A 19567-nucleotide genomic window follows, 5' to 3' on the forward strand; every position below is an offset into this window, starting at 1 on the left:
TGCCTTTTAAATTCTTCAATTGACTGCCTCCACTGCCCTCTGGGAGAGTGAATTCCACCATCCCGCTGTGTGACAAAATGTTCCCTTATTTCACTTTTAAATGGTTGAAGCCTCAAATTTAAGACGATGGCCTCTAGTCCTTGATCCTCTTGCCAGAGGAAACAGTTGCTCAATATTCAGCCTGTCACAACACTGTCCTCTCATCACAGCATCAAGCTATTTTTTAAATATAATTCGCTGGCCTCCAATTTGTGAATTAAGATGAAATCTTCTGAAGATGGCGCCATCTCTTCTCAAAGGATTGCCATATACCATCTTGTTTTTCCAAAACAACATTCAAATAAATTTAATATTGGTTCCTGCATTTTTCCACAAAATACAGTCAATCCATTTTACAATATATTCTGTGATGCGCTGTGATGTGGTAAGGCGCTATATAAATGCAAGGGTTATTATTTAAAGGGAGGAATATTTTTTAATTTATTTTTATTAATAGGTAGTAAATATTTAGTTTTGCAGCCTGGAAGCCAAATTTCATTTAAAAAAAAAGCAGCCTGAAATTAACATGTGTTTATTTTCAAATGATTAATGTAAACAGTTTACTTAGATTTTCTGGCTCAATGTTCTTTCTGGATCAAACACAGCAATGTGAGATCACAAGTGTGGAATCTTGCTTAACCATTGATATTTTGTTGTCCTTTGGTATTTTGGTTTACTGATTTTGTAAAAAAATATTTACAATTCTAACTTGGACAGAATCTCCTAAACACTGGTGTTGCAATCTTATACATAAGGTTTTATATCTCATCTGGGATCATTTGTATGTAGCCTAAGAGGTACAAAGAAAACAAAATTGAGATAATGCGAGTGTCAGCCTGGCTCTCTTGAAAGCAATCTAACCCTAAGGTCAGCATCAGTCCAGGCTGACTCCAATGCTAGGGGACTTGTCAGATGTACTAAACTTCGGATGAGATGTTAGAGTGAGGTCCTATATTCGTATTTAGGTGCTCATTAAAATTGGTAGTCAACTTCTTGGCTGTTTGTGATATTGCTGTGCACAAATTGACTTCCTCGTTCGCCTACAAACACACAGTCACCACACTTCACAGTAAATCTTGTGAATTGCTTTGAGACATTGTGAAGGCGTTGTATCAAATGCAAGGATTATTTATTATTTCTCTAATACACAACTGCAGCAATAGCTCAGTACATGCAGGCATTTTCTAGGGTGGGGACAGAATTGGGTTTGGCTGAAATACCTCCACAGTTGAATACCTTGTCAACAAGCACTTTCCAAGGTTTACACTTAAATAATAGCCACTTAGGCAAATGTATCCCTGGGCGCTGGTTGAATTGTATCCCAGGAGAAGAAACTATGCCCCAAAACTAGAACAGTCTTCCTTTATCCCTCCGCTTTGCCCCTTCCCTCCCCATCCTTAGGTTGTGCCTGAAGACCTTCCTATTCGACCGTGCCTATGGTCACCTATCCCTTCCCCCGACTCGGTGTCAGGCTGCTCCACTGTCAAGCACTGAGTGAGGGGCGCTATATATATATATATATTGTTGTTGTTGTAAACACCTTGAGCAGAGGAGAAGTATAGAGAAAATTGGTGGACTGGATATATCAGATATATATAATAATAATAATAATCCTTGCATTTGATATAGCGCTTTTCACGTCGGGAGGACATCCCAAAGCGCTTCACAGAACACACTGTAAAGTGAATTGACTATATTTGTGGGCGAACGCGGCAGCCAATTGCGCACAGCAGTGTCCCACAAACAGTCGTAGATTGAAAATGACCAATTTATTATTGTTTTTTGGTTTTTGGAGGGATTATTATTAGGCGTGTGGAGTAAGGAAACTTGCCCAAGGTTTCGCCCTCTGCCTGGAATTGAACTCAGGTCTCTCGCTTACAAAGCGAGTGCTCTAACCACTGAGATACAGGACTCCACAAATATATACCAGTGGTGAATAAGCTCTGATGCATTGTTCCTCTCAAAAACTTGTTCAAAAACGTTTCTGAAAGAGGTGTATTCCATTTTAAACAAAACTGGTTAAAGGTTTAGTTTTTGAGTTGGGTATGATCGCAGGAACAAAATATGTAAAATGCACAGCTGGACTATTAGATGCTTGGCAATTATTATAAACCTTTACAGATTTGGATTCATTTACTGGATATTTGCCAATGGCTTGTCAAAGATTGTACCCTTGTTTCAGTTACTGTTCAGTAGTCTGTGGTGTAAAATATTAGATGTCACCAAACTCAAGCTGAAGGACAATGAGCACCTGAAAGGGAACAGGTTTCCCTTTCTTTCACATATTGACGGCCTGGCTGTAGTTATCCAGCATATGTGTATTTATGATTCAGCGGCAAGAGTCTAGCACCTGAAGCACCTCAAAGCACTTACACACGAACTATTGTGCCACAGCTACACCAATAGAGCTGCTTTCAGATACATTGCAGCAGGGGAGGAGTCCCCAAGTTTTCACTAACATACAATTGGTTGCAGTCTCATTCTTAAAAAATGGCTACCAAAGAACCTTTACTTAGATTCGCCATTTGTAAATTTTGCATTGCTTTCAATTCTATACACAAACTCACAACAGGGCCTGATTAAGTAACAAACCAGGTAAACCATGGCTTAGGGTCTCGAGGATCCCCGGATATGATTGATGCCATTACCTCTCAGTTGCGCTTCTCTTCCAGTCAGTCTCAGCCCTGTCTCATATCTGCCTCATGTGAGGCCGTGTTAAGCAACTGGAAGAGAGTTGCTCACCTGCTTTCTGTTCTGCCCTACTCTGGGCTGGGTTTGGTTAAGTTTGGTTGGTCGCTGGTCTGGGTTGGGTTTCGTAAAATGTTGGCACTCACATACTGTTACTCATGAACAAATGCACCAAAAACAAGCCTCTTTCAAAACTTTTAATGGTTTGTTATTCATTGGAGTTTGATTGGCAGCATTATTGATTTGATTGCACCTACCCACAGCTGTGTGTTGCATTTAGTCGACAGCTGTGTCAGAGTAGAGCCCCGAGAGGTTTTACAATTCACTGCACATGGCTCATCTGTTTTGCTGCTGGCGGCACAGGCAGCCTCACCCGGTCTTATTATCTGCATTAGGCTCACGTTTCCAAATGTGGCAATTGCTCTTCGTATGTTCTCAACATGACCAGTAACAGTCTGTGAAGCTGAACACTCCTTCTCAAAGAGTCTCATCAAAAACTCAGAGATCCATAATGATCCAGGATAGATTGAATGTCTATTGAGCATGATTTGACAAGTACAACCATGTTTGGATCATGTAGATGAGATGTTTACAACTATGAATTCCCAGAGGAAAGTATTTTAAAAAGGTATTGTTGCATATTTTGCATGTATAGTTCAAAGGGCTTCCGAATGTGATCTGGCTTAAGGCCCTCGATCCCTTAATCTGGTCCTGCACACAACACATGGCTCCAGTCACGGTCAGCTTATTCATTAGTAAGGAGCAGCTGGAACACATGATCATTTGGCAGGATTTGGTCCAACCAGTATGTTTGGCTGGGCCAAATGGTTCAAGATCACGGAACGGCTATTAACACTTGAACGTATTATTTCAAATGCAAAGCTACAAGGGGACATATTAAGGTTTAAAGCAGTGGAGAAAAAAATCTAATTTGCTTCGTTGAGCAAACAAACACATTTCCTTCTCCAGTCAGAGTAATGGATTCCGTCACTCGGACTGAAAAACAATCGGATCTCAAATGGGACATTCACGAAATCATTCACAAAAAGCAAATGCTGCAGGAACCCGGATGCGTCTCAGGCTAACCTACCAGAGCATTGCTCGGATTCCAATCTGATTTAATATGAAGGCACATTGCGGCCAAAGATGGCGATCTATGGCACATTAGTATCTGAGTAGCTTAACAGAGGTCAACCATCAGGGAACCTATTTGTAAATTGATTTGCAAATATTGCACACTTTCCCTAAATTTAATGGTTTTGCTAACCACAAACTGCCCAGCATCATTCTCTCATGTAAATTCTCATTTTTTTCCAACAGCTTTATCTCCAGGCACGAATGACGGCCAACTGGTGCAGACTGCTGCGCCCAACACTTCAGTTTGGTTTGATTGCAACATCTATCTATGTCGGCCTTTCCCGCGTGTCTGATTACAAACACCACTGGAGCGATGTGCTGACCGGACTTATCGAGGGCGCGATTGCATCCACGTTAGTTGTGAGTAGAAAGAAACAGCTTTATTTTGTCATTAGTGAACAAAACTCAGTAGTTCTATGAATGATTGTATACCTAAAAGCATTTGGGAATTTAAGCACAGAATACCAATCAGTCTGTTTTAAGTACATTGGGTTCTCAAACATGGTATTCAAGCAGGGATTCTGAGTATCCAAAATTCACACTCCTCACTGGAATTTTGCTGCAAAGGTAGATGAAAGAGCATTTACGCCATAATATACTTCCAGAGCCAGGGAAAAATTCCCACTTGGATTCCTTAAATAAGGAATTCTGTTCCAAATTTGGCGACTTTTAAGACGCATTGAATTTGGTCTTAATCGCAGGAAGAGCTGGGAGCATGTCTGCTACGAGATGTTGAAGGCAAGTAAAAATGGTAACTGGTGAACATTGCGAGTGCTGCTTTAATATGGCAAGATTGTCAACAGCGGCCACTTCACCGACCATTTGCTGGAATATCACTGTTTGCACACAAACACAAATGGCAACAAAAAAAAAAGCTCTCTATCCTCACATGAATTTTTGTTTGTCATGTAGGACACACTGCTAATGGAAAATTGAAACTAAACAGAACCGTTTCACTAGTATAATACCCATTTTCTTTGCAGTGAAAATCTGACTAATCTTCCATTATTTGGCAATAAAATGTAGCAGGAATTTGCGTAGCAAAGCAATGGAAAAATGCTTTGGTAATAAATCACGTGTCTAAATATTTTTATGTTCCAGTTCAGCAAAAATCAAAGTATTATGGTGTCTACGTTTCAGAGCTGTTTCAAATATCCTTTTCTCTTCCCTGCCGCCAACCTTTCTGGTGGATAATAATCCTTGCATTTGATATAGCGCTTTTCACGTCGGGAGGACGTCCCCAAGCGCTGCACAGAACACACTGTAAAATGAATTGACTGTATATTTGTGGGCGAACGTGGCAGCCAATTGCGCACAGCAGTGTCCCACAAACAGTCATAGATTGAAAATGACCAATTTATTATTGTTTTTGGTTTTTGGAGGGATTATTATTAGGCTCTGTGTGGAGTAAGGAAAGTTGCCCAAGGTTTCGCCCTGACCTGCCTGGAATTGAACTCAGGTCTCTCGCTTGCAAAGCGAGTGCTCTAACCACTGAGCTACAGGACTCCACGGATAGACCTTGTTTATCATGAGTTGCCTTTCCCACACTGACACCAGTCAAGTAAAAGCAGCAATGGGCATAGACGTGAGTCAAGAAACCGATGTCCTCTTGCCAATCCTGACTTCACCAGCTGCTGGATTGCCAGCAATCAATGCAAAACACAAGCATGGCTACGAGTCTTTAAGCTGTTGTATTGATGCTGCAATCTCTGCAGATACCACTCAGTGTTGACGTCAGCACAGTGGTGCACAATAATTGAATTAATGAAACAGTTTAGATTTCTGGTCAGAATGCTGATTTATAGTTGTGACCAGTGCTGCTTTTACTTTACATGAATGCTACCCAACGCTGCCCACCTTTAGCAATAGGTCGAAACTCATTTGGAAATGCAGACTGGTTCAGACCAGCAAAGTGGTTTTGAATGCTGCAAGACCAGAAATCAAGTTATGACACAAGCTTTTAAAAACAGTGTGTCCGTGAAGTTGTTTGCCTGTTGTCCTGGTGCCATGGAATCTATCCAACGATATAACCAGACAATATAATCATCATCCTTGCATTTGATATAGTGCTTTTCACATCTTCTGAACGTCTCAAAGCGCTCGGAGTAGGAAGCTAGATATAAAGAGTTCAGTAATATTAATGCAGTATTAGACCACACTCACATATTTCAACAGCACCTGGAAGTTAGTTTTACATTTTAAAGGTGAGTTACGTTGGGCTATGAAGGACAATTTTAGACAGTATTTCACACACAAATAGTTAACATTTCACATAGTTAATCAACACTTGGCCACGAGAGTCGGTTCAGGCCACATTTAATAAAAAAGCTTGATGCTGTGATGGGAAGATTTGTATTTTCAGTGCTCTTGAGATGCTGCCCCACATGAAGAGCACTATATAAATGCAAGTTGTTGTCTGCTAGAAGGCTGAAATTAGAGTTAACGGGTCATCATCTGAACCTCTCGTGAAAACAGTGAATTGCTGAAGCTACGTCATTATTTAGTAGTGTATTTAATTTGCTTGTTGTCCGAGTCCTTTATTCGCCATCTGCTTAGAAACATAGACATCTGCAGAGCAGAAGGCACCCATTAAGACTCATTTAGTCCCGGCTCACAGAACAAGATCACTTCAGTCCCACCACCCTACCTTTTCCCCTTAACCCTTTAAGCTCCTCTCTTTCAAATACCTATCCACTGCCCTCTTGAAAAGGTTCAATGGACCCCATCTCTACCACCCTACTTGACAGGGAGTTCCACATCCCAGCTACTCTCTTGATGAAAAAAATCCCAAGTTGTTCTTTGTTCTTGTATATCAACCTGTCTGCTCCCTCCACTCAGGCCTGCTCCACATCCTCTCCCCTTGGTCCACCCCACCATTAGTAAGGCGTTCAGCCTCTCTGTTCCCACCCTTTGGAACTGCATCCCAGTCCCTTCGCCTCGCTCCCTCCCTTCCTTGTCTCTTTCAAGGCACATCTCAAGACCCTCTTCAACCGCACCTTCGTCCACCCTTCTAACCCTACCCTCCACCCCCCCCCCCCAGCTCTTGTCAAAACCCCTGACTGTCCAGTGCCTTGGGACATCCTTCTGACGTGAAAGGGGCTATACACATGTAATTGTTATTTATGAAGACAGTTGTTCATAAAACTACAATTTTAAAAGCTCATTCATGACATGGAACTGAGAAATTTACAGCACAGAAGGCCGTTCAGTCATCATGCCTGTGCCGGCTCTTTTAAAATCAATCCTTTCAGTCCCATTTACTTGTTCTTTCTCCAGACTCTGCAGTTCATAATTCAAGGTGGGACACCAGGGGAGGTCTTCCTTAGTGATTCTAAATACACTGACATAAAAAAAACACATCAGCCTGAGAGAAACCCTGATACTGGTCACTTAAACAAATTTACATGTAATCTTCCTGTTAGCATCCTTACTTTACAGCAGAATAGAGGGAACTGAAAACCAAACGCTAAAAGTTAAGTGCTTGCTTGCCTCTTTCAATTTTCTTAAAGGCACGGCGATATTTTGAGAAATGTAGGTTGGGGGATTACAAGAATTTTGAAATGTCCTCCCAATATGAAATTTATCAAATGCAATGTATAAGTCACACTGATTCTGTTCAGTAGTTGTTGACAGCCCTCAGGTTCATATACTCTCTATCCTCCTCCCCAACTTATTTTTAAAAAATATTTTCAACAACTTGCATTTATATTAGCATCTTCGAGCTCCACGCCGACCCGCGGAGATAGAGGGTTGACTGTAGACACGGGTGAAGAGGAAGGTCTTCAGTTTAGATTTATTATTTAATGAGAGGAAGCTAGATCTTCACATGAGGGAGAGGGAAATAGAAGGGTAAGAAGGAGTAAGGTAACTCACGTAGAGCATAAACACCAGTGCTGGCTGAGCCGAGTGAGTTGTTTCCTTGCTGTGCACTCTCTGGGGAAGTAAACTTATAAAAAGGATAGGTGATGAGGACAGAAAGAGACGTTATTTCTACATGCAATGTGATGATAGATATGGACGTTAGGAGAAATGGGACTAAAACGTTAACATGAATTAATAAAATGGCAGACCAGATGCACAGTGGTACAAATGGCCTCCTCTTGCTTTTATCATGTTATTTAATCGATCACAAACATCCCCACCTGGAACCACTGTTAGTCTAATGGTACATTTTTCTCTGTGCAGGTGGTGTACGTCTCGGGCTTCTTCAAAAAGAGAAATACCAAAATTTCACCAAAAGACGAGGAAAATTCACAAACAAATTTACGCGAGACACAAAGAAACCATTTTGGCAGCAACCATCAGCCATAAAAGATTGCCAATGGCATCAGTGAATGTAAACTTCTCTGATGACAACTACTCACTCATCACAAATTCAGTAAGATATCTATTCACTCGAGCAGATAATTGCCTATAATGGATTAGCACCTGCTGCTATTACCTTCGGAACCGCCACTTCACTTTGTATATATTAAATACATATTATTGCCTATATAACAGCAAGTAAATTTTGTTTATAATTACAAATATTTTTTTATTTGTACTGTACCTTATAAAAAACGCTTTTATCACTAAAGGATATAAAGCATTCAAACAATATTCTAAAATGTAAAATGTTTATTAAATGATCTGGCAAGGCTTATGTACAGAGTTTCAACTGTTGGAAGCTTGCTTTGATGATGCTTGAGTTTGGTAATACATGAATCCATTGGAAAATAAAACAGTCACAAAAGTCTACCAATCTCCATGTGTTGGGATGCTTATTTGTGCACTCGAGAACGTCTCTGTGAAAACCATCAGCCTCAGTAATTCTGGCCACAAAGTCTCCTGGCAGATGGCAGAGAGTTCACCCTGAATGGGAAGGACCACTTGTGCTGCTCATGTGATGATGTTACAAGTAAAGACTTGCAGCAAATACAATATCTCTTTTGATCTTGGTTATGCCTGTGGACAAAGGATCAATCATTCATTATCCAATTTACTTGCAAAAGTATTTCCCGAACACATGTAACATTTTAGTTTGCAAAGTGTTAGCAAATCTTCAACCATTCATCAGTCTTCTTTATATTTCAGCTTTTTCTCGATACCTTGCGACCAATATATTTGTGCCAACAAAAAGGATGTACAGTAGAACCATACACAACATTCAACACCAGTGATGCTGACTGGTAGAAAGCGTGTAATATCAAACGGTAGCTAGCCAATGTGACACCGCAACTGAGAAAATTGGCTGTAGAGTATACGGACTTTGCCTATCAAGTATCCATCCTTCTTTCATTTTTTTGCACGCACCAAAATTGTGTCTTATCACTACAAATGAGCCAGCTTGTTCATTGTGAATATTGAGCAGCAAGATTAACTCAATTTTGAATAAATAATAGTGCAGCTAAATAGAGGAAATTGTCTGAAATTTATTCCTTGTAGTGCAATGCTACGTATAAAACAATATGATGAGAATGTGTTCCAGGGTAATTAAGACCAAGTGGTGACCCGGAGTGAATGTGCATCAATACTTATTTGATTTCACTGTTTAAACACAGGAGAAAAAGCCAAGAAAGATCAAGTTTTCCTCCTTTTTTTTAGCTAAGGAGTATTATGCAGTTGGGGTGGGGGAGAAGAAGGGAGAAAGCAATGAAAGAAAATTTACACAGGACATCTCAAAAAAGTCAACAGTGATGGGCTATCTACTGTAGGTTAGGCTTGTTCTATGGACATCTCTAAACATAAAATTAAATCAATCATCCAAGTGAGTGCCAGAAAAACACTGGGACATGATCCCTTTAAGAGTTGGGTGCCATCTTGACCATGTCTTCGCCCTCTTCTTTCCCCTTATTTATGTATGGTTTCATTACTGTATATGTCACTTCACACACAAATCAGAAACTCCTAAGTACACTAGGTCAGAAGGAAAACAGATGGGTAGGTATGAAAAGGGGCTTTGTATGTGCATGCTGATCTGTATTTAGCTAAAGAATTCCATACTTAAGGTAGGCAATGTAATATTATATCTAACCCGTTCAGCCAAATGAATTATGCCAACTAACACAGGAAACAGAGGTTACTGATCTCTATAGAGAGAGAGAGAGAAAAAAATCTTTAAAGTGTCCACAGTGTCAAAACTTGTCACAGCAGTTCACAAATAATTACTGTGAAGTGCGATGGCTATTTCTGTAGGCAAATGTGGCAGCCATTTTACACACTGCAAAGTCTCACAAACAGCCATTAATCTAGAGGATTGTTGGCCTCGAGAATAATCAAGAGAAATATTCTCTTTTCAAACAGGGCCATATGGTATTTAATGCCCACTTGAACAGGCAGACGGGAGCTTGGTGTAATGTCTCATCGCTCCCCTGGATTTGTTTATGACAATTACAACCTAAAGCCACGATTTAGGAGTAGGCAGGCAATGTTTTACGACAGTGTTCCTAAAAAATGAAGCAACATAATCTTAAGCGTAAACCACAAATTCAAGTGCTGAATCAATAAATAGATATAATCACCTGAACACAAATCTCATGCAGCAACAACAAATTACACTGGTTTAGCGTCCTTCATGTCGGAAAGATGTCCCAGTGTGCTGGACAGTCAAGAGTTTTTTTGCACACAAGCTGGGAGTTGGGGTCAGGAGGGGTGGAGGACGGGGGTGGGGAGGTGGCCGAAGGTACGGTGAAAGAGGAAGGTCTACAGGACTTAAAGGAAACAAAAGAGGGGACGAGGTGGAGGGATTGCGGATAGAGTTCCAGAGTGTGGGGACAGGGATGCTGAATGCCTGACCGCCAATGGTTGGGTGAGAAATGAGGGGGACTTGAAGCAGGCCGGAGTCTGCCGAGGGGAGCGGGCAAGCTAATATAGGGTTAGGAGGTCGGAGAGGTGGGAGCAAGACTGGAGGGCTTTGAAGGTGAGAACGAGAGTTTGTACTCAATTCTCTGCGGGATGGGGAGCCATCTCCAACATCCTCAACTGAAGATCACTGGATAGCCATCAGGGATGAAACCATAGATGAGTTCCTATCGTAGCAATGCACCATAGCTAAATTGCTGTGCTGTCGCTGCTGAGATCAAATAACTCGACAAAAATCAGGAATCCAGCTTAATACCACACTTAGGTATATATATATCCATTGCGGGAAGAAAGTCAATGCTCTTAATACATGGCTTGGAAAAAAATGAGGGCATTATATATCAACAGAATTGTGTTTGACAAACCAGGGTACCAATGGATGTTCAACAACTCAATTTCTTGGTAGAATTAAAGGCTGCAATAGTAGTCTTGCCAACCCTCCGTCAACTAGGTGATAAATCCTACTTAGTAAATACTGCACTGCAACTGTGTAATGACAGCTGGGCATCCCAACCAATTAGATTTGTTAGGTACCAGTGGCTAACCTGCTTCTGCAGAGCACTGTAAGCTTCTAGAAAATTATGGTTTATATATTTCCAATGGGGCGGTCACAACTAAATGAAGAAAACATTGCACAGCTAAATAACCTTTTGAAGAAAGGTTCTTTCTGTTCAGATTTTTTAATAGGCACCCAAACCAGGCTGCTCTCGATCTAACTTCTGACAAATCGTTGTCATTTAACCAATTCAACATACCTTCTGAGAATTTGTTTTCCAGTTCTGTGTTTCCTATGGCCTTTGCTGCTTGACACATCTGACGAAGGAGTTCCTCCAGTCGTCTCATACAACGAATGATGCTCCCTATTAAAAAGTTATAAATGGTAATTCTTCAATTTGACATTGTGCATTCAAAGCATTTGACAACCATTCTGTAATGGGTACTTGCTCGCATTTATAGTAAAAATAAAGTGCTAAATTATTTTGACAGAAAGAGGAAAGAATCATTTGCAGCAAACAAACAATTTTTCGATTCCATGAAGGAGTCCAATTGCCCCAAGACATCCTATAGCTACAGAAAAATATATGCTATTTTTATTCCACAAAAGTGGTGAGAACACAACAAATAATCAAACATTAGATTACAAAAATTAAGTAGTTCACCTTTACTCACAAGTTGATGTACATAATATAGTGTATAGGAACGGGCACATTATTCTTCTCATTATTGGTGATCTCTTTGATCCTGAGGGTCGCAGATCGAGAATGTTTTGTAAAACTATCAGAAATACCACAGGAAACAGATAATCATATATACTCCAGGTTAATCTCTAATCTTTATTTCCCTGGCTAGGAGTTGATCAAATAGGGTTCTAATGCAACAAATTTTCTGGGAAGGAACAGCTGAACTTGATTTAGATTTTACCTGATCTGTCCTTCCACCAGGGATTATGGAGTGACCAGGAGTGAAATCCTGTCCATTTTTTTCCTCCCAAGCAAGGGAATGCTGAAGTCAACTGTAACACCTCAACTATCACTGTGGCTGAGATCAGTTAACTTGGCAGTAATCAAGGTTTGAACTATGGCTCAGTAACACATCCCAGAGGGTGGTTACCTGCTGTGCCATTGCATGGTATTGTATGTTATGTTTTTGTATGGTATAACTACTTTTCTGGCTTCTGAAAGCTATTGGCAGAGAATTATTTAATCTGTCCACTTGGTTTTATAAGTAGAGATAAATCATTCAATTGTACTCGCTAATAGCACAAGTAGGTTTACAGTGAGTATGCACAAAGTGGATAAAATTCTGCAAATGATTGGTGTTGTTGGTGTGCTGTACCTATAGCACATTTCCAGGTAATAAAAATTGTTTACAGGTTTGCCATTTCCAACCTGTTTCTCGTATAAATCTGAACCAGTACAAATGGTGAATTAACTTGTATGTCATCACATTGGTGATGTATTCTCCAGCTGTAGTATTGCGGTGCAACACTAATCCTTCGTGTAAAAAAAATCCTGAATTTCAGTGGGTTCTCATGTGAAGTCTAATACAGTTTCCACCACTGCTTTGGACTAAAAACAGACTATTCAAATATCATTACATTTCAACACTATCTGTTGACAACAAGAAACAAAGTATTCAACTAATTTTGTTTTAAAACAGTTCCAACCATTTATCAAAATGATTTAATGAGATTTAATATCACTGTTTTAATGAAAGTATACAGTCGATGGATATTTTATTTTTTGCACAACAAACTTTTTCTGCAGTGAAAGAACTAATTGTCCTTGCTGCCTGACCTGTAAGACTGCCAGGACTCCTGCAAACAAAATGCCACAATTGCAGTGAACTTATATCCATGAATCCCAACAGTTCCAAGAAGCCCAAGCCCATCTGGAATGAATTATCATAACAGGGCACAAACCCAACACAACTGAAATCGCTGCAGATTCCAAGAGCAGAGCCACGCTGCATTTTGGCAATCCATCAATTTTCATTTCTTTATAAGTAAGCTTTACTTACACAGACTTTAAAAACTTCTGTGAAAGTTAAAGTTAAACCAAGCATTTAAACTCTGGTTAATAAAGTACCACTATACAAAACAAAACCCTTGCAATATTTACCAATTAAATCAAGGCTACAATGGGTAGTAAATTCATTAAATAATAACCTCATTCAAAACAAATTTAGAAAAAAGTCAATCCAGGTAATAAATAGTAAAAGATGATCTTTCAAAACTCCAATTTAAAGAATATCAGATTATGTGCTTGGTTCATTTCAGGATTTTAGATGCACTAAAATCCAGAGTTTATAAATATCGGGTTAAATTCATGATATGGGTATTTCAAGGACAGCAAGGTCTCAATGCAGGTCAAGCTTGCAGTATATAGGAACTGTGTGCAAACAATTCTCCTTTTTGGATCTGAGCTTCCTCCAGCCCATTTGCAAAGTCCAGGATCAAGCAGTGAGGTGGATTTGTGGCCAACACAGGAAGCGGCAGCAGGGAGGGAAGACTCTAGCCCACAGTGACCTGTCCCTGAGCAACCTGGAGGCAGAGTCAGCTTCACAGGAGGCACGTCTATTTGCCAAGGCCCCTCGTACGAGGACTTGGATTAATCAGATAGTGCTGAGTAAGCCTGGTATGTGGCATTGGACTTGGACCTCCAGAACAACAAGGTGGCGGGCAAGAAGATGGCGGCAATGGTCTCATACATTTCACAATGAGCTGTGGTTGCCCACCAGGAACCTTGCTGGGAGTTCCTGATCCTATCCACCTAGTGAGGAGTCAATCCCATGCTCGTCAGGTGAGCAACTAGTGACTAACCTCCCAGAGTGGGGTGGGAGGGAGGGGGGGAAGTGGGGTCTCCTTGCGGCTGAACTGGCTACAAGAGCAGTGCTGTACTCACTTGCCTGTTTTCAGGTTTTCTCCGACTGACAGCTGTGTAAAGTATAAGGCGACACATATCTGCCTTCATAACTGAGACAATTAGAATCATAGAATTTTATAGCACAGAAGGAGGCCATTCTGCCCACTGTGCCTGTGCCAGCTCTTTGAAAGAGCTACCAACTAGTCCCACTCCACCATTCTTACCCCACAGCCCTGTGAATTCTTCCTATTTAACTATTTATCTAATTCCCTGATGAAAGCCATTATGGAATCTGGTTCCACCACCTTTTCAGGCAGTGTGTTCCAGACCGTGTGAACTCTGGGTAAAATTAAACGGACTGTTAACATCCTCTTCGACTTAAACAATTCACATATTTTTATCATCTCCCACTGCAAGAAAAATACAATAAAATCATGAAAGGCAACATGGACATTCAAATAATTTTTTTTTTTTTTACAGAGAATAAAACAGGCTGAAAAGTACTTGAAAATGGTTGTTCTGGAAAATAATGGATCTGCAATTTTCCATTTTGAAACCTGACCTTAATGTCACCAGCCAACTCTGAACTTGTGTATTTGTTATGTGTAAGTCACATAAAATCAGACTTATACATAACAAATAACTTATATATAACCATTATATATGTTACAACTTACGCAAGTTTGACATAATTCATACTTTGCACAAGTCATATTAAATGTAAAGTATAAGGTTACACATATCTGCCTTCATAACTGAGACAATTAGAATCATGCCTGCTCCCTCTGCTCAACAGACTCCGGCCTGCTCCATGTTTCCCGTCCGACCCGCCCTACCATCGGTGGCCGGGCTTTCAGCCTCTTTGGCCCCACACTCTGCAACTCCCTTCGCCTCGTTTCCTCCCTTGCCTCCTCCAAAGCTGGTCTCACGACCCTTCTCTTCTACCGTGCCTTTGGTCTCCTTCCCACCTCTCTGCCTTCCCTCACCCCTACACCACCTCTCCCCCATGCTCGGTACCCGACACCTGACTGTTCAGTGCTTTGAGATGTCCTCCCGACATGAAAGGCGCTCTATAAATGTAATTTTGTTGTTGTTGTAAATGTCTGGTCCCAACCTATATGACTTATGTGAGGTTTATTGTATGTACTCCAGGGCACTGCTGGTGACAGCACAGCTAGGCTGGCTCATCGGCAGTGCTTGATAGGGCAGACCAGTCACTGGGTGTAGGGAAAATGGGAAAGCTTGCCAGACAGTTCTGTCAATGGCAAGCTATGTGGTTTTAGCTGGTTAGATTCCAACTTGCACTCTGGGGTCCCCAAGCCTTGGCTCTTGCCAACCTGCATTTAGTACTTTCTGTAATTAGGTAAGCAGGACATGTCCCTCCAGGGAGAGAGTGCACATTCCATTCCAATAAACATCTCTGGAATTTCCATGTACAGGTGGGATGAATGGAACTCTCAAGTTTGGTGATATGTTTCCGAATGTGTCAGACACCCGGCTGACCTCCCCCAAAAACCTTTTTTTTTGCTGCCTTTAATTCTTAAATTATAATATGCGTTTGTTTGTTAGCAACACATCTATTTCAAACTCCTTGCTAATATTTTCCAAATCACTTTCTTTTCTTCTCTAGAACACAATGTGGGCAGATTGAATATTTGCCGCTTTGGATTAGTACAACCATTGAATCAAAGGGAAAGGTTATATCATGAAATGGCCACACTGCAACCAGGGTGTGGGGGAAATGGTTCTCGTCTTCCAGGGACAGATTCAGAACCAAATCTAGATCCTAAATGTGAACAAGCAGCAGGCTAACTATATTCAGAAAGACTGCCAATTTTCTTAAGCAATCCCAGGTGCACATATAATAGGATGGTTGAAATTTTAAGTTCAGTCCTACATTCTGCAATGCAACAGCAGCAGAGTCCTGAAGCCAACTTTTCAACAGTATTCCCACCTGTAGGATTACTGATCATCAAAATGGTGAATACTTTTTACAATCCTACATAAGGGCCGAAAAACTATTTTTCTGGGTAGTAAAAGAACTGATTCTGTATAAAGAAACAAAAGGGTAAAGCGAGTAGCTGCTGCTCACTGGGAACTACCCTGTTAGTCATATTTCTTTTAAAAAACAATCCGACTGAGCAATCGTCAGTGAAATCCAAATCTATGGAGAGCAGATACAAATGATCTATGTAATAATTAGCTGCTCTAATGAGACAATCTGCTGTTAAAACCATTGGAATATAAACCTAGAGAGAGAGAATGTGTATGCGTGTGTGTGTGTGTTGGCTTACTCAAATATACATAACACAAATTAAAACATGAAAGCTTACATTAAATGTAAAGCTAGTACTGACGAAGTAATGTAATATAATTATTTGAGTTTCATGTGGATGCAAATTCCTTTCTGAAGCTCAGAACTGGGAACAGAATCAAGATGAAAGGTTTAGAAATCTGAAACAGGTACTGGAGAAGTGCAACTATTTGTTGGTTCATCTATGTTACTACTTAAAGACCAACAAAATCAGTGTGTGTGTGAAACAAAATAGATAAAAAATGCATCAGAGTCTTGTAGATTTCTCATTGCTGGGTCTCTGCAAGCCCAAACACTGTTAATGGGCACACGACGCACTGCCTGACAGAGTTCGATGTAATAACTTTCACCCCACTCTTCTGCTTTGATCCTCCCACAAATCAATATTGTTTCCTCTTTCTTTTCTACGAGCTAACTTGGTTATTAGAAAATGCAGTTGACACTGAATATTTGTGGCAGCAGGCAATTCTGGATCAACTCACAAATTAATCCAAAGCAGTTGGCTGCCCCTGATTACTGCAGGAGGAGGCAAGTTCTTAATATTGTGTAAAAGTTTTGACAAGGGTGCTAATTATCAATATTTTTTTCTTTATTTCCAGGAGTACTTTAGGGGAAAAAGTACTCCCCAGAGTTTAGTTCATGTTTAATAACATTTTTTAAAAAAATGATATTTTTCATTACCTTCAAAAACTTCTGTCATTTTACAGATCTGAGCAAAAGTGGCTCCATTCGCCCACGTGAAAACTACGTCCATTAATTGAGGTCGAAATGACTCCAGATACATATCCTCATCAACCTCTAGTTTGGCTTCTGCTGACACTTTGGCTATTCTTCTAGCACATTCCTGAAAATGGACAGTGGAGATTTTTTTTAAAAAAAGTTATTGTTTTACCACTGTGTGATAGGCACACAGTTTAATACAGCAAAGGCATATTCTGAAACAAATTCATTTTATAAGTGCATTTTTCCAGCAAATGAATTACACAATTTTTAGCATATCCTCAGTTAAATCTAATGTGCAGGTATCCTGCACTTGGGAAATTTTTTACATTTTATACACTGATTAGAAAACAATTACTGATATTTTAATAACAACAATAGTAAATCCTAGAACTAGTAGCCAGAAGCACAAATGATCTAACCACTAAATGAGAAAATCCTGCTTGTGGTCCAAGTTTAGATTTTTGGATAACATAGATCTTACCATTATACAGCCTGCCAAAGACTGGAATAAAGGATGAAGAAACCACAATACATCTATTCAACAATTAGGCTATTATGAAGACAGTAGGAATGTTAGTTTGATCATTTGTTTTGATCAGGTCACGGAAACCTGGATAAGGACAAGATAATTATTATTATGCTCGAGGGGATTTTCACATCTGTTTCTGATTTTTTTTTCCTTATATACCCTCCTAGATCTTGTACATGGGAAAACTCAGAAAACAGGCAAGAAGGAACACCATTAGATTTTGTAATTCTGAACTGTAATTTATTTAGAGAAAGAATTTTAAATTCAAATTTTAAAACTACACTTTAGGGTCTGAGACTCCAGACTATTAGTCCTTTACATCCAGTAAAAGTACTATGCAAGATCAGAGGAGAATGTAAGTAGAAAGTAAAATTGGCTCAAAGCTCTATTTCATCCAGTATAGCACAAGAGATTATTTTTGTCCTCCACTTCTCATAACTATTCTCCTGGTGTCAGAAGGCTGTGTTGGTAGGTAGCACTCTTGTCTCTGAATTAAAAACATGTGGGTTCAAGCCTCACGAACAGCCTAGGGTGACACCTCAACTGCAGTGTTGCGGGAGTGCTGTTTTATCGAAGGTGCTGAGCCTTGGGTAAGACATAAGACTATCGTCCCATCTGCCTATTCACATCAAAGACCCCATTCCACTACTAGAAGAGTTTTTCCCAGTGGCCTAGGATGATCCCTCAGAGAAAAAAAGACATGGACTTCATGGCTGTTTGTGGGATATTGCTGTGTACAAATTGGCTGCAGCTTAGCCCTGCAAATAATTTTACAAAAAAAACCTCAAGTGAAGTGATTTGAGATGTTTTGATGTAATAAGTCACTATATTAAATGCAAGTATTATTATTGCACATGGCTTCTCTCTTCAGACAAAATAGAGTGAGCCTTTTAAGATGGTAATGCTTTGGTCAGAAAAAATGATTATTGACAACCCGACCAAATGGTTTATTTCTGATACAACATTTTGAACGGTGGATGTGCAATGCTAGCTGTCGGAAGCAAGAAGGTGCACTTTGAAAACAATCCAATGCAGACAGACAATTCCCAGTGTAGCTCAAAAGCAATTTAACAATTCTATTGCTACTGGAAAGTAATGATAGAGAAGAACACTTAAAAGTAAACCATCTAAATAAAATTCAGTTAATTTATGGAAAAAATAATCACTAGAATCTTCAGCAAAACTGCCAAAGAGGGTATGGTCATTCTTGATTTTAGACACCTTCGGAAAAGAGAAATTCAATCTGTGGCACAAATTCAAACAAATAATCTTTAAAAATATTGGTATGGTTAAGCTTTGATTTCTAATGTTCTGCAATCACACAAATTTTTTTTGTTGACGTACAATGGGGTTTTCTTTCCTTTGCTGGTCTTTTGCACAATCTGAATATTATTTTAATCAAGAAAAAAAATTACCTTAAAAAGAAACCTTACCTGCATCTGTCGTAATGGCCCTGCCAATTGTTCTGTCAATTTGGGCATTTCATTTGCCTGAAATGAAATCATATGTATTCTGGTTACTGTAATGCACATATGACAAATTCTTGGACCCGGAGAAAGCTTTACATCAGCGAGACATGCTTGTTGGCAACTTAAAATGGAAAAGTATTACATTCCCTCACCTCAATGAAATATATAAATAAAAGAACAATCAATGTAAGATAGCATAGAAGATTACCATCATTTACAGATGTCAGGAAAGTTTCCACTTCATCAATTATTTAACATTTATACACTTCGGATTTATTTTATTTGATTGGAATTAACATTACAACACAATTAACATTTAATCTAATCATTCAATGGCACATCTGGCTGCTCTGCGGAAAGTTGAATGTGGATTCTACCTCAACAAGTGAGCTCTTGAGCTAAGTTAGATCCCCTGAGAAACTATTGAATGTGAACAAAACTGAGGCCCTCCTGACTGGCTCAC

At 39.8% G+C, this 19567-nt stretch overlaps 2 protein-coding genes across 5 annotated transcripts in view; one reads left to right on the forward strand and one right to left on the reverse strand.

The window, feature by feature from the left end:
* Window positions 1-8603, forward strand: part of plpp1a (phospholipid phosphatase 1a) — a 73378-nt gene extending 64775 nt beyond the window's left edge. For 3 of the 4 annotated variants that reach the window (XM_042332055.1, XM_042332094.1, XM_042332131.1), the window contains 2 exons: window positions 4048-4224; window positions 8050-8599. In XM_042332055.1, coding sequence (XP_042187989.1) covers window positions 4048-4224; window positions 8050-8175 — 303 coding nt within the window. In that variant the 3' untranslated portion in view covers window positions 8176-8599. 4 annotated transcript variants of the gene reach the window in all.
* The window catches only part of mtrex (Mtr4 exosome RNA helicase), an 83014-nt gene continuing 71913 nt past the window's right edge, over window positions 8467-19567 (reverse strand). The window contains exons 24-27 of the mRNA XM_007892173.2: window positions 19069-19125; window positions 17065-17227; window positions 11460-11564; window positions 8467-8808 (exon numbers count right to left, since the gene is read on the reverse strand). Of these exons, the coding sequence (XP_007890364.2) occupies window positions 8756-8808; window positions 11460-11564; window positions 17065-17227; window positions 19069-19125 (378 nt within the window). The 3' untranslated portion in view covers window positions 8467-8755. The remainder of the gene's footprint in view (window positions 8809-11459; window positions 11565-17064; window positions 17228-19068; window positions 19126-19567) is intronic.

Source organism: Callorhinchus milii, unplaced genomic scaffold (assembly GCF_018977255.1).
Source record: "Callorhinchus milii isolate IMCB2004 unplaced genomic scaffold, IMCB_Cmil_1.0 Scaffold1, whole genome shotgun sequence".
NCBI lineage: Eukaryota > Metazoa > Chordata > Chondrichthyes > Chimaeriformes > Callorhinchidae > Callorhinchus > Callorhinchus milii.